This window comes from Xiphophorus maculatus, chromosome 22 (genome assembly GCF_002775205.1).
Source record: "Xiphophorus maculatus strain JP 163 A chromosome 22, X_maculatus-5.0-male, whole genome shotgun sequence".
Taxonomy (NCBI): Eukaryota; Metazoa; Chordata; class Actinopteri; order Cyprinodontiformes; family Poeciliidae; genus Xiphophorus; species Xiphophorus maculatus.
Window position 1 is genome coordinate 5,640,560 of NC_036464.1, and position 24,597 is coordinate 5,665,156.

Consider the following 24,597-nt stretch of genomic DNA (forward strand, 5'->3'; position numbering starts at 1 on the left):
TGGTAAATGTATAAATGTCAAATTACCATGACACCTTCAGCAAGATGAAGTCCACTGTACAAATAAAACCCAAAACAGTCCCAGTTATAGTTTAAAAATAAAATTTAGAAGGAAAGGAGGGTGGACTCAGACCTGTGTTTCGCCCAGGGTCCCGAAAAGACTAAGATTGCCTCTGATACAGTTCCATCCATGGCCTAGAAACTCCTGAAATTCTGCTATAACTTTTAATTTTAATGTGCTATATGAGCATTATTAGAGTCCGCCATGTGGGCACCTCTAACAAGACTCTTCGTTTTATAAATCACGTCAATTCAATCAAAAAATACGTTACTACTCACAAAGGGAAGTTGAATGTAACTGATATGAGTCATTTAATATTAAGAGTTTGAAAACTACAACGTCAAAACACAGGCACATTATTCCCCGCTTAGTTTTATATTAATTAGCACTTAACTGACCCACCAATTGTCTTATTTTTTTGTTTCTGTTGTTTGAAAGGTTTACGAAGCAGTTTACGACATATATCCCGCATTTACGACAGTCGTCTCATGGTAACAGGACTCTTATGTTGCTGCAGTGCGACAACTGGGACGACTTTACAAACTAACGAGCTTTTAATGTGTATTAACAGCTTTGTTTAGTCAGGTGTTTGGTTTGTGTTTAAACGGAATGGCATGTGAATACTATTTTATACCGCAAACGAGGACGTAAATTTAGCGAACGCCTTCGTTGATGGTTAGCGTTCATGCTAACTAGTGAAGGCTTGTGCTGCCTTCAGGGACTATCGAAAATCATGTATTTAGGAAATAAGCTCCACTTATTGACCTGAATTTTACAATCATAAAGTGTAAGGCAAAAAAAGATGTCTTTTTTGAGAAAGTATATTTGATTTCTATAGTACCTTTCACTTGTAAAATAAAATCACAAACTTTCTCAAAGAGCGCATATAAGATAAATTGTGATAGAAGTACAAACAAATTTACTAATAATTTAAATAGTATATAAAACAATATCGAAGATATTTCCCGACATTAAAGTACATACTGATATCCATTTTAAAACTGAAACCTGAGTTGAGTGAAAATGAGATTCTGAAGGTAAAATTTCGGTGGTTACCTGAAGGCAGCAAACAGTCCGGTCCCGCAAAGTTAGCTAGTCTGGCAGTTAGCCGTTGGACCGCAGCATCAGCACCATTATCATCACCACAACGGCAGAAAGGATTCCGCTGCTGCCTTGACTCTGCTGGATGACGGTAAGCAGCAACCACGGTATCATTTTTCTGTACCAGCTTTTTCGTTTTTACTGTTTTGGTTGCATAAAAAAATGGGTTTGATTTGACCCGAAGCGGCTTATGAATCAGGAAGAGTTACTGGAGGCTCGGCCTGCGGTAGCACCACTTCCCACTGCGACGTCCCATTTTTATCATCACACAATTCAAATGCATCATCAGCCACCTATGTGCACTTTCTCGACTTGCTTGTATTGCTTGCATTGGAAACTGATTGATATATCTTCTTAATATTTTTATGATATAAACAATAGCATTAGTGAATATTTTTAAAAATTCAAGATATTTTTCACCTTTAAGCTGACACGTATCCAGTACAATTTAGGTGAAAAATATATAATATGTTTTAGATTTACTGTACTTCTGGACTCTGGCTAGGTGGTTTTTAACTTCAAGTCAAAAGTGATCAGTATTTGGAATTCAGGAAGTTTAACCCCACAGCATGATTCTGCCACTACTATGTTTCACTGGGAGTTTGGTGTTCATTTGGCAATGCAGAGTTGTTTTGTAAAATTTAAACCCAAAACTCACTTTTTGGTTTTATCCAGGTCTATACGATAAATCGATTTTAACAATTCATTAAATGTGCTGTTTATGACGACGACATTTTTGGAAAATGTAGATTTGTCTTAAAAAATAAAATAATATCTAAACAAAAGGAGGCTTCATGGATGCAGAGCAGAACTAAAGAGCAGAGAGAGAAGAAGAAAGTTCAAGCCATTTCTTCCACAGATCATAATATTCTCAACTCCAACATCTCTCTGCATGGATTTTCTCTGCTTTCTAACCAGATGGCCAAACAGAGATTTTAAAAGGAGCAGCAAAAGCAAATGAGGTGGATTAGCAGTGCTTGTAAACACCTGATTGTGTCATCCAGAACATTACTGTGGAATATTGTTTCTGCTGCCCTGAAATTGAGCTGCTAGCATGTCATACAGCAACAGTCTTCAGTCAGAGGCCACTTCACATTCATTGCGAGACTGACTGCTACTGGAGATCCTTCCCACAGCATCACAAACCACAACGACTGTTGGGTGATGAGTTACGACAACATTTAGTTTCCCTTTGGGATAAGTAAAGTAGGGTTTTTTTAGCATCCTGGTTGTTTCTGTGTCTTTCTATAATATTTTTTTATATTTGTTTAAATATACATAATTAATATTATTTATTTATTTGCACTGCCGTTGAGAGTCTCTACTTTTTAAAAAATTAGTTGTGCTTTCTTGCACAATGACAATAAAGTAATTTTGATTCTGACATTTCCTTCATGATTTTATTTTATTTTTTGCATGCAGTAAAATAATTTTCTAATGCAGTTGGAAATGTTAAATATTCTTTTTCAATTAAAACAAAAATGTTCAAGGAAATCAGGCTTTTTCAACTCTTTGCTGTTACTACATCATTGAAAAACAAAACAGTAACTGGCTGTTTCAACTAAATGCAATATCTGTGTTGAAAAGATCTAAAATAAATTTAAAAAGTGACTGTAGCTTTATAAAATCTAATCTGATTCTTAAAATGCAAACTCTTTCATTTTCTTTCAGAAAGTTCAGATCCGTTTGGTTCTTGTTGACTGAATGCATCTTGTTTGTTTGTTGACCGTCTGTCTGTGTAGAGATGAGTCGCTTCTGTTCGGACAACAATAATTTCCCCTATGACAACAATGTCCTGGTTCTGGACATGGTGCTGGGGTCTCTGTGGGGGGTCCCTCAGCCCATAAACTGGGAGAATGTGGCCAAACTGGTGCCAGGCTTCACTCCTAAGGAGGTAACTGCAGTGCTGCTGGGTAACTATGAATGCCTCCATCATCCATCTCCTCTTCATTTAATCCACCGTGTCCATCTTCTGCTCCATGGTTTATCAACAATTAGAGTAAATGAGAGGAAATCAGCAGCTTTGATGTGGTTTCACAGTGCGCCCATCGATTTGAGGAGCTGAAGGCCACGGCGGGGTTTCCCCAGGTGGATTATCAGTGTAATGACCTAACGAGAGGAAGCGGCTCACCGTCTGACAGCCTGTCTGCCCTGCTGGAAGCTGGAGATGTGATCAAGAGAGAAGGAGGCAGTCAAAGCTGCAGCAAAGTCGCAGGTCAGTTAACGCTGCCTCAAATATTCATAGATAAAACCTTCATTTCTGTTGGTTTAGGCAAAAATTCACATTCAATTTAGACCAAAGCTGAATCTGTGCAGGGCCTTGAAGGGGATCTATTATGCAAAATAATGAATTTGCAAAATCACTATTATGGAAATTTGTACTTCCATTTGGGTCTCTGCTGCTCCTAAAATCAGACCAGGTGCTTAAAGAAACATTCAGCTGCTTCTTTCAAATAAGTTAATGTTTTTTTGGTGTCTCAAAAATGAGCAGTTTCAAAAACCTCCCGGTTGTTAAGTTGCATTCTACGTTACCTAGCAACCCTAGCAAAGTTCCTCCTGTTACCTAGCAGCCTAAATGGAGTTCCAACAAGTTTGGTCAGCTGGTTTAGCTGTACAATAGAAAAAACAAGTCTTTTGTTGTTGACTTACCATCCAGAAAGCACTTGCTGCATTCTTGTTGGTTGTGCAGGAGCCTCCACTTCTGCTTTTCTAAGATGTATGGTTGTCTAATTGCGCATCTATTTGCAGCCATTTTCATGTGCGAGTGGAAACTTTGAGTTGGAGGGGGGCGTGGCCAGCAGCAGCAATTATTATGCAAGTGATATTTTCTCAGATTTTCTTAAATGGTCAATGCAAATGATGGTCAGTATAATTTTCAAGTCATGAACTATAACAGTATAAATAAATTTTACTGAACAGAGCTCCCCATGAGAACAATATTTTTTTCAAAAATAAAAGACTCAAAATGCACTGTTCCAAATTATTATGCACAGCAGATTTTCTAAACATTTTTGTAAATATGGACTATAAAGAACTGCAAACTGTCATTCTTTGATTGTGCAGCATTAAGTGGTCACATGTACTAAAATCAAAAGCTATTTCAGTCAAAAACATCTTAACAGGCCGAGTTACATGTTAATATAGGACCCTTCTTTGACATCACCTGCACAATTCTTGCATCCATTGAACTTGTGAGTTTGTGGAAAGTTTCTGCTTGAATTTCTTTGCAGGATGTCAATTTCTGTACTGAGATTAGATTGCACACAGGTGGACTCTATTTAGTCATTAACAGTCATAAGGCAACTTCTGGTTGTTCTCAGAGAAAAGGGGGCTGAATACTTTAGCACACCGCACTTTTCAGTTTTTATTTATATAATTTGTATACCACTTTGTGTTGGTCTTTCATGTTAAAATTCCAATAAAATATATTCATGTTTGCGGTTGTAATGTGACAAAATATATAAAAGTTCAAGGGGTATGAATACATTTGTAAGCCATTGTAATAGTGAATTGAACCTACATATTTTATTTTTATCTCCAAAGTGTGGTGCTGGAAAATTTGAAAACTTACCTTGAAAGTGCGGTGGGAAAAGTTTACCAACCCTGGATAAATTACATTGACGTTTGCTGTTCTAATGAGACAAAATGTGAAAAATTTCAAGATGTTTTGCTGTATTTTTTTCTCCTGATGTCTGCAGGCTCCAAGTCGCTCCCTGCTGGAAGGGGAGGAACGGTGGAGAAGGAGGAGTCGCAAGTCTCAGTGGAAGAGGATAAAAAACCTCAAAAACCACAGGAGTAAGTCGTATCTGTAGACCAGTCTCTCGAAAACTAGTGGTACGCGGTCGCCCCCTGGTGGTTAGCAAGGTACTGCATGTAAACGACGGTAAATGACGTGACGTCAGCTCAAAGTGCGACGCTACAGCTAGCTTACTCAGGGTCGTGTTTAAAAATAATAACGAATAGTGGCTTAAAACAAGGTCACTTAAAGAAAACTGAAGATACAAGTGAAAAGAAGGGAAACGTCAGGAATACGTATATAATCGGAGGAAGTTAAATCATGAGAGTAGTTCTGTGTCGTTCACGAGCGATTCGATTCTTTTGAACGACTCTACTCCGTGAACGTTAGGACTCAAGACTCGATTAATGAGAACTGTTCTTTGTTTTTATTTGATTTTTTTACGACTTTGTTTGCTTATAAGCATAGCTATTGCTATTTATTTAAAAGTAATTTAAGCAGTAAATAAAAACAAAGTTTTTTGATAGAAATGGGTCATTTTTCATTTCAGGAGACGATTTTTGTTTCTGACAAAGCAACTCAAATCTATTTTCCTCTTATTGTGCTTCTAAATTACAAAATAGCCATAAGATTATGTTTATTTCCATAAACACTTTCAGAATATGTAAATAACTCAAAATTTCCTGAGTAAACATTTTGGTGGTTTTGTCAAGGCCAGTCACATTTACAAAACAACGCCACCCTTCTCAATAAGATGAACAATAAGTGAGTTAAGGGAATAATATTTTCATTTCAGGTTGTATTACCATGTTGTGTTATTGTGGGGCAATTTCAAATTAGGTGGTCCTGAAAAAGTTTGAGAAACACGGCTGTACATAACTTCGCTTCACGTTTTGTATTCCAAGCAGTAAATATGACCCCTGTTCTCCAGTCTCAACATGGTGATCCACGTCTGTGATGAGACCAAGAACCTTAAGCAGGATTTCACCTGCCCCAGAGATCTTCTAGTCAAAGAGATGCGCTACTTCGCTGAGTATTTATCCGTGGACCAGCAGAGGTGGGAAGAGGTGGACATCTCGGTCCACTGCGACGTCCAGATCTTCGACTGGCTCATGAACTACGTCAGGAGGAACTCGGCAGGAGAGGGGAACAAGGACAAACCCCGGCTGGGTAAATTAGAAACAAAAGCACTGCAACATCTCACGTTTATTTTTATGCTTGCTCACCTTCTCCACCTGCTTGTTGTGAACCGTGGGTGGTGTTTGGTTTGTGTGTTCGGTGTCTGTCGGTTTCAGAGCCCAGCAACGTGATCTCCATCCTGATCTCCTCCGAGTTCTTAAAGATGGATACATTAGTAAGTGTTGTGGAGTTTATATATACAGTTCTAGAAAATTAAGAGGCCACTGCAAAATGATCCATTGTCTGATTTTACTTTATAGGTTTATGTTTTGAGTAAAATGAACATTGTTCTCTCTGAACTACTGACAACTTGTTTCTGAAATTCGTAGCAAAATTTAAGTATTTATTTGCAGAAAATGAGAAATGGTCAAAATACTGAAAAAGATGCAGTACTTTCAGTCCTCAAATAATGTAAAGAAAACAGGTTCATATTCACTTAGAACAATAATACTAAAGTTTTAACTCAGGAAGAGTTAAAACATTAGGTTTTCAATGGGTTCAGTGCAGTTATATCTTAATTTTTCCAGAATTGGGTTGCAACTAGTTAGAATTACTTGAGTAACCTTTTGGGAGAAATTAACTTACAGAAGTATTTCTAGTAAGCAGTACTTTTTACTTTTACTTGAGTAATTTTATTATGAAGTATCGCTGCTCTTACTTGAGTAAAATTTCTGGATACTCGACCCAATGTGAGTAACTTTACTGAGTGACCAAAAATGTTGTTAAAGTTACATAGGTTTTAAATTAAAGAAACTGATTTGGAAAACAGTTTCTTTTGCTTGATTTTGTTACTTTATAATCATGTTATTTATACATACATTGGTCCATTAAATACCAAAATTTCCACGTAACTTTATATTTTGGTCCATCTGATGATGTCATTTTTAAATTATTTGACCTGTTACTCAGTACCTGAGTTACCTTTTTACCAAATACTTTTTTTTACTATTACTTGAGTATAATACGTTAAAGTAATTTTGCTCTTACTTGAGTACAATTTTTAGGTCCTCTACCAAACTCTGTCTATATATTAGAGATTGGCATTTATCGTTTCGTTTATCATTTATCGTGATAAATGTCTTTTCATGATAGAAATTTAGATTTATCGTCACCATATATTCCAAGTAATGCTGCTTAAAACCCTCCGAAACTATCCCTATTGTCAGGATGATTTTTTTTTTTGGAGTTTAAAATCAGCCAAACTTCTACTTTTTTAATTTCAGATAGTTTTCAAACTACATTGCTATTCATTTTAGTGGAAAATGAAGCTACTACAACCAAACAAGTTCTTTTTAAGGCTTTTTGCATGTTTTTACCATCAGTGACAGTCAGTGTGACAGGAGTTATGCTCCATAGAAGCAGCTTCAGACAGTTATTTAATATTGATTTGTTTATCAAGCAGGTGAAAAATCTGCGGGAGTTTGAACATCTTCGTCTGTGTTCAGGTGGAGGAATGCATCCAGTACTGCCATAAACACATGAGCGCCATCGTTGCCACTCCCTGCAACATGAACTGCATCAATAGCAACCTGGCAACACGGATTGCCGAGCTCTTCAACCACAACGAGGCCGACGACATCCGCGACAAAAAAGATAAATTCAAGAGGTAGGAAGTTTAAAGCAACCCGCCTGTCAACAGGTGGCTAATTTAGAAGCTAACGCTGCTTTCCTCCTCTTCTTCTTCTGCGTCAAAGCAAACTGTTTCAGAAGAAGATCGAGCGGCTGTTTGATCCAAACCACCAGAACAAAGATTCACCAGGAAACGCCTCGACTCTCTACAGGTTGGTACAACCTCTTTGCTTCTGCAGTTTTTTTCTTTGTTGTAGAGCTTCTGAAAATGTGCTGCTGTTTTGTTTCGTCTCCGTAATGCAGGTGCGGTTTGTGCCTCAAGCTGCTGACCAAAGACACGGAGAGGAAGATTTCCTGCGTTCCAGGGAAAATCAACGTTGACGTCCGAGGACAGATCATCTATACGCACACAAGGTGCATAAATGTAAACAAGTAAATAAATGTAACAGAGGCTAGAGCTTTTAATTATTAATCATTTTATTACTAATGTAACTTCAGACCGCTGAACTCAGGCTGCACCTAATTCAGGTTCACCTCAGTTATTAAATCGTTTACACACATTTTCATATATATATGCATATATATGAGTGACATGCAGTGAGGTTCATAGCTGGTGAGGCACTGACATAATCATAATCATATTTACAAATATAGACCACCTGCATGTTATTTATATAAGGAAATTTCGCTCATGCAGACAACACTGGAGGGCAAGAAGACTATTCTTCTACATGTCATGCTAAGCTGCGCTGCCGCGGTAGAATAATCCCGTTAACTCAATCAAACTTGGACATGTAGATATTATTAATTTCGTGCTGTGCTCCACAGCAAAGGGAAAACCCGTTAAAGTACAACTCAAAACCACTTCTTTCTCGCTCTATGGATTGGCCAGGCTACACACATATGACATTGTCAGTTGCCATAGCAACTGACAACAACGCCCCTAAAAAAACACTAAAATATTTTCTACACAAAAAGCAGAACATTCAGTCTGTTGCAGTGGTATGGTTTTAAGCTTAATGTTTATTTTGCAATTATTAATAAGTGATTGCTGTTGTACAAGGATAAATATATCGGTGCACTTGACTGTATGGCTAGCTCCATGGCTAGCTCGCTGTTACTGTCTCTTACTCTGCAGTTGTGGAGTCACAATGTCTGGGATCATGAGCGCCCCCTGCCATGAGGCAAGAGAACTGCCTGCCTCACCTCAAATCTGTTCTCTGCCGTTTATGATCGCTTCTCAGCACACGAAACACGTTACACACACAGTTGGTGACATAAAACACTGTACATTATATAGATAAGCTTAATTATGGAAAATCAGTTCATACATTAAAAGTTTTTTAGCCATTTTATTGACGTACAGACAGGATGAGGAAACTCTCATAGAATGGCAGCCAGTGCAGTGTATGTATGTATATATATATAAAACTCTACAACAAAGAAATATATATTCTTAGTTTTATTGTGAGACTGTTCTTCATTAAGAGGTTATTTAATGTTGTTTTTAATGTGGTTTGGGTTCACAGAAAGAAGAGCTGGGATGTGCATGAATACACTACAGCTTTATATGAGGAGCTCAAGTCCTGGGTTCACGTTTACTGGAGAATCTGGGGAACCATCAACCACCTCACCTGCTCCCGCTGTCAGCAGGTCAGAGTCTCCTGACCCGACCCCAGAGTTGGGAGAAAACGATAGTTAGTGGGGATGATTATTATGTTTGGAATTTAGGTTGGAAGGAGAGTTGAAAGGAGTTGGAAACCTACTTCCTACCTTACCTCCACCCATAACTCCAACCTTACCTCCAAACCTCCTTCAACCATAATTTTACTCTCTTCTTCTGCAATTTTCACTAAAAACATTGCGCAAGCTGCTTATTTTTCTAAGAGTTTTCTGTGATGAGCTATTTTCTAAAACCCGTCTGTGTGTTTTGTGCAGGTGTTTGTTTGTGCAGAGCTGACCCAATGCAAATACCACCCAGACAGCGTGTTGTACCCCGGCATGGGCGCAGAGAAAGGCTGGCATGGGGCGGGAATATACCCCTGCTGCAACCAGAGGGTTCTCCGCTTTGACCCCACTGGGATACCAAAGGTTTCCAATTTAAGATATTTAAACTAAAAACCAGACCAAAAATACTTGAGTGTATATAGAGGGCCAAATATTTGCTCCTACATTTCTCAAAATATGGGAATCAATTTATCATTTAGCAACAAAAATCACAATTTTGTGTTGGAAAGTTCAAAACTGTCTAACATCAGAGAGATCAGGCTGACTGGTTAAGGTGTGTGTGTGTATGTGTGTGTGTGTTCGTTCGTTCAGGGTTGTAAGATGCGGGATCACATCGTGAACGTACCGGATGAGGAGAAATGCGACGAGGCGACGGCAGCTCAGACCAGAGTCCTTAACGACCTGCTGCTGCACAGAGACGCCGTGTGTTTGTCCAATGCGTCGCCGGCAGAGAGGTCCGTGTAAAGGCCATCGCCATGACGATTTTTGCCCGATTTCTGATAAAAGTTAAATGTCCTGCTTGTGCTCGTCAGCTCTGAGGAGAGTTCGCCCGGAGCAGAGAAAGTCCCAGACTGCAACGCTCTCCTGGAGCCGACACTCCTCGGACCTCTGAGAGGAGACGGCAGCTCTGTACGTCTCTTTAAAATAATTTTTAGTTCGTTTTTCTACAGATTCACATTCAATTTCCTTTGGTGTTTTTCACTCAGTTTTCCCTTTTCAAGAACTGGACTCTTCAGCTGGTAGGACGCTTCGTCGTTTTCAGAGATCCTGCTGACGGTTGTTGTGTCAGAAACTAAAAGTCTGCTCTTCCAGAGGCAGCAGTCTCTCCTGTCGGAGGACGAGGAGTACACCACGGGGTCAGAGGTCACCGAAGACGAGGTCGGGGACGAAGAAGAGCTGTCAAAGAAACAAGGTGAGAGTCTGGCAGAACAGTCAGATTGTGATGTTTAATCTGGTAGCAAAATATTTTTTGTTCCACCCACAACAAAAATGAGGAGCTCAAATATTGTTATTTAACAATAACTATGTTTGTTATTGTTAAAAATAACAAATAAGCTCATTACTGTCATTTCACTGAAACGTTCTGCTCCGGTCAGAATCACCAAACGTGTAAAAAACTACAAATATTTTTGCTGGAAAATTTCTGAGATTAATCTGAATATTTTTTTTAGACCTTTTCATCAAATTTTTGACTTTTCCAACTTAGAAGTTTTAACGTTTTTTCTAGAAAATTTCTGAGGTTAATTTGAAAGTTTCAGAGATTTTTTAACATGTTTTTGCTTTTCAAACTCAGAGGTTTCCTTGTCTTTTCAAAAACAAAAATTGAAATTAATCTCAAAACTTCATAATTTTTTCTAGCAAATTTTTAACTCTGAAATTTCCACGTTTTTTCAGGAAAATTTCTGAGATTAATCTCAAAAATTCTTGAAATTTACTCCTTGCTTTTTTCTTTCATTAGCCCTAATAAACTGTTGTACACTTAGCACTGAAACTGGAAGATATTTTGAATGTACAAAATAAAATACAACCAAAAATAGCTAAATAAAACTGAAATATAAATGATTATGTCTCTGTAAACAAAATCGCCTTTCAATAAATATTAATAATCAGAATGGAAAGTGTCAAACTCATTTTAAGTTGTCATACGAATAATTGATTAATTGCGATAACTTTGATGAATATTCAGCAGTTTTTTGCTTCCTCTGAATCTCCAGCTTTGTTTATTCAGTTCCTGTTTCCAGCCAGCAGGTGGCGACTGATGCATTCTGTTTATTCCTCTCTTCTCTGGTTTTTCCAGCTGCTAAGAAGGCGAAGAAGCCCCACAGACCTCTGAAGAAACAGCTTTCCTCTCCGAACTTCCAACGCAAAGACAAATCTGAGAAGGTAAGTTGCTGATTTCCTGGATTTATCCCTTCTTCTCCTTTATGGATCATTTCCAACTAACAGTGCTCATTATGGTGCTTGAAATCCTTGAATTTCCACCAGTTGTTTTGTAATAAAGTGCAATCTAATGTTTGATTTAAGGCTTAAATCTAGCAAATGTTATTTACAGTTGGAACCAAATATTTTCATACATCTAATAAAAAAATGTCTGAAGTTAAATCAAACTAAACTTGTATTGTTTTATAACCATTCAGAATGACCAATTTTCTAAAAGCCGGAAAACTTTGTGAGAACATTTTTGGAGTTTTTTTATAAATAATTTTCTTTGTATATTGTGTGTTTAGCATTTAATTTGAGCAGGAAGGTCATTGACCTTAGCACAATTTGTTTGGATTATTTGAATGTAATAAATATTTATTATTCTTAATTTCTCAATTACTTATTGATAATTTTATATTTTACACTTTAAAAGACGTTGATAAATGTTTTTTGTTAAATTAACGTTTTCTCAGATGTGAGAGATTTAAAAACATAAACATTTTTAATATTTTAGTTCATCTTCTCCTTACTGTAGAATGTAAAATACCATCACAAAACATTATTAATAAATAGAGGCGGACATTTATCGTATCATTAATCATTTATTGTGATAATTTTTCCCATAATAAGAATTTTGATTCATCACTGTCACGTATTGTTGGAATTGTTAGTTTTAGTATTTTCTCCCCTGTTTGTTCAATAATAGTCCCAGTAAATATCAATAAATGTAAAAAAATATGATTAAATATTATAGTTACTGTGGTCAGCTTAGTGATGCAAATCTCACTTTTTAATGTTAAAGAAATTGAAAATAGTTTTTCCAAGAGCAGTATTTGTGTTTGTCAGGCAATGATTGCAGTTATCTAAAAGAAAAGGAATAATAAATACCATTTATTTTCACTTTTATAGTGCCACAAAATATCATAATAGAACTTTAACTCTCTATCCTCCACCCCTACGTTTAACAGTAATAAATTATATCATATAATAGGGAATTTAAACTGTCTTTTTAGTTCATTTAACTCCAAAAAAGTTTGAAAACTTACCTTGAAAGTGCTGAAATTTTACCCCAGACTAAAACTTTATTGGCTGTTTCTCATATTTTACTTTAAGCTGTGTTTGTTTTTTTTCTTAGCCACAGTCCAGAGACAGCACACCTTTCACGTAAGCCTCACCAAACACCAAACACCTTTCTAAACCGAAGCTAAGCTAACCAGTGTGTGTGTGTGTGTGTGTGTGTGTGTGTGTGTGTTGTAGCGTGAGCCTCCAGAAGAGTAAGTGGGACAGTTCTCGCTCGCTGCGCTACAACCAGGACGCTCAGAGAGAGGAAGGTAAAGCAGGACGCATCAAATGCTGCTGACCCGGGAGGTAAACAGCATCAAACCGGGTTGGTTCTGCTCGTTTCAGACCAGCGCCGCATGGCGGAGCTCGTCGGCCACCTGACCAAGATGAGGTTCGGAGACCAGGAGCCGAGTAAATCCAAGGACACCAAAGAGGTGAGTGAGTCTACACTGCAAAAACACAGAACTCTACCGAGAATTTATTCTACTGAAAATATTTTAGTACAATTGAAATAAGACGAAACTAACTTACGAGTAACTTTTTAGCTTTTTTCAAGTAAAAAAAATTCATTAATATTGATTGAAAAAGTTCTAGATATAAGTGAAATAATTTGACAGAGAACAAATCATTTTCCCCACATTATAAGTGAGATTATTTCACTTATTTTAGTAGTACTTTTTAAATCAATATTAAACATCAGCTTATTTACTCAAAATAAGCTGAAAAGTCACTTGTAAGTTAGTTTTGTCTTATTTCAAGTGTTCTATGATATTTCCTGCAGGAACTAGAATAAAAACACTTGATAAGGTTTTGTTTTTTCGTATCCGGTTCCTCCTGCTGGGCGTCTGCAACCTTTCTTGCCCTCAATAGAACAAAATAAAACTCGATTAGAGCCAGAAATGTTACATGACTTTTTGAAAAAACGTAATTTCTCATTTTTGATAATCGTTTACTATTTTGTTTTTCTGAGTTTTAAAATAAAACATAAAAATCTTGCAAAAATGAAACAAAAGAATGGATACATTTTCTTTTGAGACGGTGATATTTGTAAAAAATTGAGTAACAAAAGCAAATAGGTAGTGAGGCTGAAATGATTAATCGTTAATCATGATTATTCGGTTATTAAAATAATCAACTAATTTAATAATCAGTTAAGTAGAGTAGGGTTTCAAAAGAACAAACTAGTCAGAGCAGTAATTTACCCAAAATTGTGTAAGAAAAAAATATATATATTTCATTTAATATAAAAAAACTTAATTTGTTGCATTTTAGGCAATAAAATGTTTATTTTTTTATTTGAAAAGGGATTGAATTGATTATTTTTGCATATTTTAATGCACTTCTAATGTATAAAATGTCATAAGTGGTTAAATAAAAAATCTGAAAAATGTGGCCATTTTAAAAAATCCAACTAATGAATTAATCAGAATAATCAACAGATTAATTAATTGCTAAAATAATTATTAGTTGTAGCCCAAGTAAAGTTAGAGTAAAAAATTACCATCATTAATTTATTTAGCCTGTCATCTTTCACAGTCATATTGTCACATTTAAAGAAAATATAACATAAAAATAGTGTTGTTCATACATTAATAAATGTCACGATTTCAGAACAAAATATTAGAAAAATAAAACAAAACCTGATGACAAGAAAAATAGATCTAAAAAATATTGCTGACTCTTTTAGTGTCGTTCTAAATTTAACTCAGTTTTTCCAAGAAACTGTTTGAAAACGGCTAAAACCGGCATTTACAAACATCCGTTTGTTCTCCGTGATTCTTACCAAAGTTTGGAGTCGCAGATTCCTGCTCCGTCTGAACTGGTGTTGGGTTGTTTCCAAACTGGTTTCTGTTTCTGCTGGTTCAGCCGGCCGGTGGGATCTACGCCCGGCTGGAGCTGCAGTTCAGAGGCGGCGCTCCGACCAGACCGACAGCGGAGAAAGCCCCCAGGTACGTTTGTTTTAAAGATTTTATTTTTACTTGAAAAAATGGGTTCAACAGTTTGAATTTAATCTACTGTATCAAATGTCAAGCTTGGCAGTGGGTGCATCATGCTGTGGGTTGCTTAGCTGCTTCACAGTAGAATATAGATACATAAACTCCATTAATATTGGGTCCATTTCTCTAATCTAGTCTAATTTTCTATCGTAATTCTGACTGGATTCTTGATGTTTCTTCCTGGATTAATTGTAGTTTGTAATCAAATAATCGACTAGTCTGGCGATTAATCGAATAATCTTTTGTAGCTACTTACACTAGTAAGAAAATTTCTTTGTTTAGATAAGAAAACATTTTATTGCTTAAAATGGAAAATGATTCAAACATCACTTTTAGTTTAAAGTTTGAAATATGGAAAAACTTTTTTTTTAAGTGTAAAAACTGATGCAAAAATAAAACAGACTTTAAAAATTTAAAAGCAAACTTAAATGGAGGCATTTAAGTTTGCCTCCATTTATGCTTTTTATGTTACACTTCACTTTCCTTTCAGGTTTTAAGTATGAAAAAATGTCTAAAATAAATATTTATAATCTATTGATTGATCAGCAAGTACATGCAATGTTAGCTAAACTGTATTTCTTCATAGATAAATTACATGACAGATTCTGTACCGTCAGTCGTTAAAGGGAAGAAAAATATTAGAAATACCTAAAAAAAATATAAATATTTAAAATTTTAAAATAAGAAAATAAACATTTTATTGCCTAAAATGCAATAACATAGCAATCCTTTTGATTATTCTGATTAATCATTTCAACCCTAATCTGAACATCATCTTCTCTTTTATGTTTTTCCACAGATCCAAGTCGCGTTACGCTCAGATCCGAACTACTTAACGATCCCGAAGTGATGAAAGATGGACAGAAACCCTGAAGATGAGGAGCCGTCTCCAGACGAGGGACAGGCAGGTGTGGACTTCCTGCTCTTTGCCGTCTCCGTACATGTGGACCTCCATCGGCCGCGCTGCGTGTTTGTGCAGCTGTGGCCGTTCCTCAATAAACAAGGCGAACCCCCATTGCTGCTTCATGAGCGCAGCAGGACCTCAAGCACCAGAAAACGTCGGCCATGTTGTTTATCTGAGAGATTCCCACGTTTTCCTCCTTACCGGATCTGATTTGTAATTTCTCTCGGTTTTGGTCAAAATGCTTCCATCTGTAACTGTATTCAACTAATAACACATCTATACACACAAAAACAAAATTAACAAGTTGCGTCTTTTGCCCACTAGGTGGCAGCATACAACCTTGGCAGAGGTTTTAAGTGATCAACTTTGCCCCAGTTTTACCCAGAACAAGTCACCTTTAGTCCCAACGCTCGGCCAGGTGATGCCAACAATGTGACCGAAGGGTTTTACTTCTTGGTGTGGATGAAGCGTCCAATCAGCTGCCAGCACCTTCTTGTTTAGGTCAGAGAGCTGGTTGCTGCACTGGGTGGAGGGTCAGGCCGGAGAGGTTCTGGTCGGTATTAATAACCCAGCTGCACACCAGGGCATAAGGGGACATGAAGAGGCAGTGTGGGCTGGGTTCTCCTCCCAAACCCCCTCATGGTGGGTGGGGGCTATCCCAGCTGTCCCTTCTTCTTCTCCTCGACAGCAGATGCCGAGAATGGCCGAGGATCTGTGGATGTGGGTGAGGGGGTCCGGTTACAGCAGGACTGAATTATGGGCCCACTGAGCGGCCCGGACGTAAGCACATCAAAGAAAACCAGGGGGGAGACAAAAAAAGTCCCCAAAACAAACTCAAATGTAGATTTAAGAGTGTAATCTGAAACAATTAATCGAGATTAATCAATTATTTCAATAATTATCAGCTAATTTAGTAACCGATTAATCGTTAACTGGAGCATACAGACTCAAAAAAGGCAATTTGCTGAAAGAACAACATATTCAGAGCTGTAATGAAGCCAAAACGGTACCAATTATTTTTAAACCTCTGGAATCTTACCTTTTTGATACCAGATAAATTAAGGCTGAAATGATTAATTGATTATTAAAATAATTGTTAACTACTTTAGTGACCAATTAATCATTAGCTGAAGTGCAAAAAAGGCAACTTTTTGAGCTGTAATTAAGACAAAACTGTACAAAAATATATACATCTTATATTTAAGATAACAGAAAAAACTGGCTGTAGCTGTTCTGCTATAAAAACCCCTCAAGTGGTTTAGTTTCATTTCACCTGGTTCAGATTCGTTAAGAAAATCTATTAAGGCCTTTCGCTAATCCAAAAAATAATCCAGATATTAATAAGTCAAACAGAAATGACTGAACTTTTCACATATTGATGTTAGAAATATTTCTTTTAGCTGCAGATGCAACATCTGGTTCAAATGCTCAAAGGAAAACTTACTGCATTTTAGGGAATAAAATGTTATTTACAAAAGGAATATACTCGTTTATTTCCATTTTTTAATGCATTTACATTATTGTATACACAAAGCTCAAATGAAAAAAACAGCAGAATGTGGCAATTTTTTTATTAGCTGATTAATCATCAGAATAATTGCTGAAATAATCATTAATAGCAGCTCTAAGAATGATTTAAATAAACTTTGTCTGCAAGTTACATTTCAACTTCTATTACTTATAAAAACCTGAGCAGAACTGATGGATGATTAATCAGAGTAGGGTTGAACCAATTAATAATCATTTAGTAATCAATAACTGGGACATACAGACAAAAAAAGGCCATTTGCTGAAAGAACACCAGACTCAATATTAATCAGAGTAATCTGAAATTATTTTTTCCAAAGAAGTTTCGTGATTGATCCTGGAACACTTTGCACTAATTTGATGGTTGAAAACAGATAAAAACAATAAATATCTTTGTTGTTGAACTTACATGTCTATTTATTTACTAATTTAACAGCAAAAGGATTTTTGAATTGAAAATGTTGCTTATTTCCAACATTTTCAATGTTGTTGAAAACATTTATTGGTTTTTGATTTAATCCAGTTACTTAATTAAACCCTGCATCTATCTCAATGTAATTTTTTAAATCAAGTCCCATTATTATTTGTAATCTTTAAAGAATAACCAATGGTCCCACAGCATGATGCATCCACTGCCTTGCATTTCTCTTCCTCCGATTGAGCTTGATTTCAGTCGCTCAGTCAAATCCTTCCCAGTCGTCCATTTTGAATTTTTCTCACCAAGGGTATTGGTGGAAAGGTTCAAATGGTTTTCTCTCCAAATTAAATTTAAGCTCATAATCTCTGAATTTTATGGTGATTTCTTTGCAGGAAACTTTTTTTTCCTTCCTTCTTAATCTCCCAGAAGATCCAGCAGCTGCGTCTGCTTGCATCAGAGTTGACGGGACGGCGGCGAGATGAACGTTTCGTCTTTCGGCGGCGGAGCGTCACCATCGGCTTTGGTGCAATACCAGTGTGTTAACAGAGATTAGTGGCCGGGTCGGTTTACACAGCAGCAAGCGCGGCCAAATGTGAGCGAGCGGAAGCGGTCGGATGTCGAGTCGTTCGTTCGCAGCGGGTCGTCTATCATCTTGCTCTTATTTTTACATCACCGTGAGAGAGAGAGAGAGTGGAAGGTTTTCCTTCTGCTCACTTTCACTGGACCGTCTGGAGTTTACTAAACATTTTTAAATAGAGGGCTCTTTTCCACAGTAGAATTCTGGTTCTGGTCCAATAATGGTTTAATTTACTGCAGATGTTTTTCATTCAGAACAGAATTTAAACAAAAACATGGACAGATGAAAATTGTTGGGCAGGTATTATTGGAAGAACTAATGGATGGACAAATGGGTAGACAATGGACAACAGGTGGACAAACTGACGTTTGGATAATGGATGGGTGAATTACGAATAGATGAATAAACATTCCCATGATGAAAATGTTAAATTTTCTATCAACCAAATGTAGATGGTTGATAAAAAATTGGACAAACGGACAGGTAGGAATGGAGGAGGTCAGTTTGACCAATCTTTGTTTAAAGGAAAAATTGGTCAAATAGACAAGTAGTTAGATGATTGGAGGGTTGGACAGATGGACAGGTAGATGTATGATGAGGAATTGGACTGGTAAATGGAGGAAACCAATTTGTCAAAGTTTTGTCCAGAGCCCTGGACAAATGGACACAGAGATGAAGATTAGTTTGACCAACCCTTGTCTAGAGGATTGGACAGTTATACTTGTAGAGATCAAGGAGGATTGGACAAATGGACAATTAGCTAGATGATTGAACAAATGGACAGGTAACTACGTCATTGGAGAAGTGTATTGATAGATGATTGAGACAATATATAGAAGAGTCAGAAGTGGAATCAAAGTACATTTTCCCATCCCACCCTCGGCTGTGGGAATGAAGACATCAGGCCCAAGCCGTGGTTATAAAATTCTCAACTTTAATCAGTTCAAAAAGTTCACAACAAAGTAACACCTCGAGAAGGGAGATTAGCCGTTAGCGATTGGGTGCTTATTTGGATTTATACATTCTTTCTCAATTAAACTTGTTGGCAATTCAGGTTCTACCAGGTTCAAAAAGCGTCTTTGTTTATTTGGACAGAACTTTAAATCAGCTACAAACAAAATATCCAAAACAAAATAGAAAATTAAATGTAAACCCATATTTATTTATTTATTAAAATTTGCTCTGTCAGGTAGTGTCCTGACGCACTACTGCATGGTAAACAATCTAAATTAGTACAGTTCAAAAAAATAAAATGGTGAAAGCCATCTGAGTTAAACAGGAGTCGTTATAAAGAAGCGACCAACCAACCAGGAACCCATAAATACGCCCCGCCTCGTCCGGAAAACATCCCCATGATGAACAATCCTCTTAGAGGAAAACGAAACGCCGATGTCGACTGAGCGACAGCACACACACGCACGCACACACCCACAAAAAAAGAATAAAAGAAAAAACAGTGTTCCCATGGTATTCAAGATGCTATACAATTGGGATGATATGCACAAATCCGGTTTAGTTTTCCCTAAAAACGAACAAAAAAAGAGGAAAAAAATACCCCCTGCTGATAGCAGGTTGGTTTTACTAGAACTTATGAGCAACAGAGCCTTCATTCGTTTTCTGTTAGATTCACATTCCAAGGAAACACGATCATCTGAAGCTTCTGCCGGCGCGATGCCGCTAACAGAAGATATTTACATACAAACACGTGTTGCAGAAAAAAACAAAAAAACAGGAAGAACTGGGAAACATAATCAAAAGGTGAACAAAAAACAAATCTTTGCCCTCCAACCGATTGTTACAAGTTTATCATGCAGGTCTGGGATGGACCAGAGACCACCGAAAACGTTACCGCCGGAAAGTTAATACGCAAAAAAGTCTCCATACAAAAACACAGAGTTATGTAAAAAGGGGCCACAGAGTGACGCGCTAATCATTTACAAGATATTATTGGCATTATTTTGGTCAACAAACATCCGGAGGGACAGCCCGCGCTGCAGAGGCTGGGCTGGGCTAACTCCCACCGTACGCCACCAAGTGCCTCTCTTAGGTTTTGTTGTGATCGGGGGTTTGTTGTTGTTGTTTGGATACTGTACAAGTTTTGCCTGAGCTGCAGCTCAGTCGCACATCTCCTCCGGGATCTCGTGGGGGTTCAGGATGCCCGGTACCGACATCTGGATCTTGTGTTTCTCCTCTTGGGCCTGACGGAGCGACGCTTCCCTTTCCTCCAGGAACAGGTCCGAGGTGTCCTCGCCTGCAAACTCCTGCAGAAAACATGGCGGTTAGCTCAGCTACAGGGCCGTTAGCTTAGCCAGGAAGTCAAAATGAAACACAAGGACATAGACAATCTTTCCTACGTCCTAAATCCGCTATGGCCGCCTAGCAGTGTGATGTCACACACATAAGACAGCTGCTCTCTAACAATCACTAGCATTGGTTTTAGCTGTTAAATTGTTAATATAACACGCTAAATCTTAAATGTACACTTGATATATAAGAGAAGGGACGCAGTGCTTTGCTACTAAATTTCAACACTACCACAACTTGGTCACATGGTCAGGAAAAAGTTTTAATTAAAAAAAAAAAAAGTAGCGAGGGAGAGGGAAGTAGTTCAGATATGCTAACTTGACTATGACAACCTTGACATGTAGATGTGTTGTGGAATTCAGTGTGTTTCGGTTCAGTTAAAACATAAAAAAGGTGACCTAAACACCAACTCTGGCAGATCATAAGTAGAGCAGGTGTTTAAATTATCTAATCAACCAACCCAATGTTAGATTAGCTAACAGCAGCGCTAGCTAATCAACCACCAAAGTGTTTGAGTAGCTAATCAGCCACTAATCTAGCACCAGACTGAAGTCTCATCATCCAGTTTTTGGTAGGAAAAAGAGAAAAGTGATACTTATTGCAACAGGTGTACGGTTTCAACTATAAATAATAATAAACTATTGCACTTTGTTAAAAAAAACTTTACACAGAAATCTTTTAAAACATATTTCAAGCTTTTGTCAAGATTTTGTTACGTTTCTTTTGCTAATTTTAAACGTTGTATAATTTAAGAAAGATTTTTTATTAGTCAGTGTTTTGTGATTTAATGAACAAACGTTACTAACCTAATAAAATTCAAGCATTTTCAAGCACCTTGCTAACAGAGAGGACGTGTTTGATTTCCTCGTGTCGATCAGAGAAACTGATTTATTCCGACAACAAACTAGCTGAGGCCGTTCTATAGGCGTCAAAGAGAAACCCGACCATGTGAGCGCGAGTTATTTGTGGAAACAACAACTAAGCGGGAAGCTATGCCGGCTCTGATAACCTCTGGGAGAAAGAACAGCAGCAGCAGAGTGACATCGATTCATAAAAACGAGCAAACCTCACCTTTATCTGCACCAGGAAGTCCCTCAGGTGCTCCTTGAACGCAGGAATGTCCTGGTTTAAACTGAACAGCCCCGTCACAAACATCTTCACCTGAGCGCTGTGACGGATGGAAGCACAAACATCCATGAACGTGAGCAAACGCTCGCCTAAAATCACACGGTTTGTGGCGCTTGGACTCACTCCTGTAGGTGGGGGAACGCCGTCTTCAGCAGGTTGGCCACGTATTCCTGGATGAACACCTGGTTGTTGGTGGGACTGCCGGGGTTCAGAGCCACCGTGATCTTCCCTTCCTCCACCAGGTTGAACATGTAGGCTAGGATGGACGCGTGCATCGTCAGACCTGTGAGGAACGGGAAGACTTTATTATCGCTTTTATTCATCTTTAACCACAAATCAAACCTCCGGTCACTAGGTGGCAGCAGTGATCAAATTAACAGACTGCCTGTTCAAACCAGTAGAAGAAGACCTAGACTGAGTTTAAACTCCAATTAATCAGCTACTAAAATAATAATAATATAAAATAAACAAAGGCTGTTGGTTTGTTATATAATATAAAATAACGGAAAACTTGTTTGACCGATTAATAATTTGATTAATTGATTAACCATTTTAATGACTAATTATTAATTAAATGATCGAATAACAATTACTTAATATAAAATTAATTGATTAATGTTTAATCAATTAATCATTTGATCATTATTTGTACAATTTTGTCTTAATTACTTCTCTGAGAGTGATGTTCTTTCAGCAATCGGCTGTTTGAGTCTGTATTCTCCAGTTAACCGTCAACTAAATTAGTTGACTATTATTCCAATAATCAAATAATCATATTTAATCCGATTAATCGTTTAAGCCTTACAATCGGTACTCCATAAATATCTGCTTTTGTTATGCCCTTTTTTTCCACAAACGTCACCATCAGTTAAAAGAAAATGCATCCATTTTTAGCAAGATATTTGTTTTATTTTAAAACCTCAATAAAAATGAAATAAACCTGTATTTATTTAAAAATAAACACAGTTCTCGGTATGATTGGTTTGATTGTTTCAGCTCTAATTTCAATGCAGGAACTGTAAAAGTTTGTGTGTTTTATTTGTGTGAACTCACCGGCGGTGTGTGACGTGTCGGTGACCACGGAGAAAATGTGCTGCAGGATGTCGCAGAAGTACGTCTGGTAGAAGCTCTGCGCCGCGGCTTCCTCCTGCGCCACGTTCTGCAGCATCGTGTAGAGAATCTGCAGACCTGGAGGAAAACAAACACTTCTAGAGTTCCTGACGTAAAAAATAAAAATCTACAGCTGGGCTTTAGTCCATCGTAAACATGGCTGCTGCATGGTCCAACATGTCTCTGCAGAGTTACTGTCAATAAAACAAAAATGGCGTCCAAAGATGATGGAGTTGATGGAGGTGGAAATCAGGGTTTAGTAATTCAGTCAGGATAAATCTTTGGGGTTTCCCCAACTCAAATTTAAGACTTTTTAAGATCATTATGAATGAAAATTATGAAACTTTAGACCTGGTTACATTCTTACTTTAATTACGGTTTCTTTTAATCTTTTTCCCAATTTGTCGTTATCGCTGCATTTGCGGCTTTCGATTGTCTTTAGAGTAAGAACAGAGTTTCTGTCGCACCAAATGCTGCTCTTAGATTAGTTTTAGTTGTAGCAACGACGGCGGCCATTTTCTAAGAAGCTAAGAGATCGTTCAAGAGACGTTTCTAGAGTCGGTTTGTGGCTCTTGGCAGCATCTTTGTGTTTCTCTCACTGCCTATGTCTCTTACACGGCAAAAACACAAAATATTATCAAGTAATTTTGGTCTATTTTCTATTGCAAATATCTAAGTACCATTGGAATAATACATAACTATCTTAAACCTAACTTTCCAGCAAGATATAGATGCTAGTTTTAAATAATTAATTCCATATTATTGCTGAAAAAGTACTTTTTTAATGGCGGCTAAATTAACTTCTAACATTGAAAAAATGTCTTGTGATAAGTTAAATAATTTGCCAGTGAAACAGGTACTTTTTAAATCAATAATAAGGAATTATTTACTTAAAACAAGCCTCTAGATTTGACTAAAATGTTACTTGTGTCTTATTTCAAGTTTACTAAGATATTTGCACTAGAAACTAGACCAAAAATACCTGGTAAGATTTTGAGTTTGTCCACAAAATGCCAAGCAACCAGCAAGAAATTTGCACTTAACCTATGATACACAGAAAAAAGCTAGCTAGCTAGTTAGCAAGGGTGTAACGTTAATGAATGAACGCTCACGACTCAAAAGTTTTGCTTTGACAGAAAACTCCCACAAGAAAGAAAAAAAATTATAACATATTTAAGGCCAACTTGCACTTTTAAAAATGAACTTAAGACAATTTGAGGCCTTAATTTTAGAAACAGAAATTTAAGGCTTAAGTGATGCAGACATCCTGATTTTAGCGGCGTTTGTAAAATCCAAATTTTTCGTTGAAAAAGTTTGTTTGAGGCGTTTGGGGTTTCCTACCGGTGTCGGCCACGTTCCTCATGGTGTGTTTGAAGGCCCAGATGATGGAGTCCAGCACCAGTTTAAACTGGGCGGGGGGGATGGCGAGGAATGCTGGGAAGCAGTGAGAGTTCACCGCTTGCAGTAAGTAGAAGAAGTGGGTTCTGTGTTCTGGATACTCCTCAAAGTTCTGCTCCATTAAAACAAACAAAGTAATTATTGTAAAATTTACATTTTAGACACGTAATTTGGGTCTGTTGGTGGTTTTTCCCACCTTGTTGATCATGTTTAGCGTGCACTCAAACACGGCGTCGAAGATCTGCGGGATCTCGCTGGTAATGTGACCTCCCAGCTTGTTGACGATGGTTGCCATGGTGCTGAGAACCTCAGGCTCTCGGGCCGCCGGAACGTTGCGCTGATAGTCGATGAGGACGGCGTCCAGGAGTGGCGGCACGAAGTTTTCTCCGACCTGGATGGAGAAGAAATGCCGGACCTTTCAGTAACACCAGTGGGAAAATACTGGGGAGTGTTAAAACTGTGGCGCGTGGGCCATTTGTGGCCCTACGACTGATTTTGTCTGGTCAATCAAAAGCCAGTGATTGGTAAAGATGGAAACGTTTAAGTTTTATTAGAACAAATTAAAATTTAAAACATGGAAACTGTTACAAGGTCTAA

The 24,597-nt window shown here is 37.5% G+C and overlaps 2 protein-coding genes across 5 annotated transcripts in view; one reads left to right on the forward strand and one right to left on the reverse strand.

The window, feature by feature from the left end:
• The first annotated feature begins 554 nt into the window (after positions 1-554).
• Positions 555-16,427, forward strand: kiaa1841 (KIAA1841 ortholog). Its single transcript, XM_023326916.1, has 21 exons — positions 555-1,252; positions 2,904-3,055; positions 3,202-3,376; positions 4,860-4,956; positions 5,829-6,067; positions 6,193-6,251; positions 7,522-7,682; positions 7,771-7,857; positions 7,949-8,059; positions 9,175-9,298; positions 9,584-9,736; positions 9,965-10,107; positions 10,186-10,282; positions 10,360-10,392; positions 10,466-10,565; positions 11,451-11,536; positions 12,711-12,739; positions 12,833-12,906; positions 12,983-13,071; positions 14,504-14,586; positions 15,434-16,427. Exons 2-21 carry the CDS (start codon positions 2,906-2,908, stop codon positions 15,468-15,470), a joined length of 2,127 nt encoding a protein of 708 aa, XP_023182684.1. The 5' UTR covers positions 555-1,252; positions 2,904-2,905; the 3' UTR covers positions 15,471-16,427.
• A 2,543-nt stretch (positions 16,428-18,970) lies between these two features.
• LOC102216981 (exportin-1) overlaps positions 18,971-24,597 on the reverse strand; it is a 29,959-nt gene continuing 24,332 nt past the window's right edge. For all 4 annotated transcript variants that reach the window (XM_005795156.3, XM_023326918.1, XM_023326919.1 and 1 more), the window contains exons 20-25: positions 24,197-24,391; positions 23,944-24,112; positions 22,546-22,680; positions 21,616-21,775; positions 21,436-21,532; positions 18,971-20,321 (exon numbers count right to left, since the gene is read on the reverse strand). In XM_005795156.3, the coding sequence (XP_005795213.1) occupies positions 20,175-20,321; positions 21,436-21,532; positions 21,616-21,775; positions 22,546-22,680; positions 23,944-24,112; positions 24,197-24,391 (903 nt within the window). In that variant the 3' untranslated portion in view covers positions 18,971-20,174. The remainder of the gene's footprint in view (positions 20,322-21,435; positions 21,533-21,615; positions 21,776-22,545; positions 22,681-23,943; positions 24,113-24,196; positions 24,392-24,597) is intronic.

Excerpts from the sequence above, each read along its gene's own strand:
- kiaa1841 (XM_023326916.1), top strand. The coding sequence starts at position 2,906 with ATGAGTCGCTTCTGTTCGGACAACAATAATTTCCCCTATGACAACAAT. Across the intron at positions 6,068-6,192 it reads CAAGGACAAACCCCGGCTGG|AGCCCAGCAACGTGATCTCC; the intron begins GTAAATTAGAAA and ends TGTCGGTTTCAG. Across the intron at positions 11,537-12,710 it reads GCAAAGACAAATCTGAGAAG|CCACAGTCCAGAGACAGCAC; the intron begins GTAAGTTGCTGA and ends TTTTTTTCTTAG.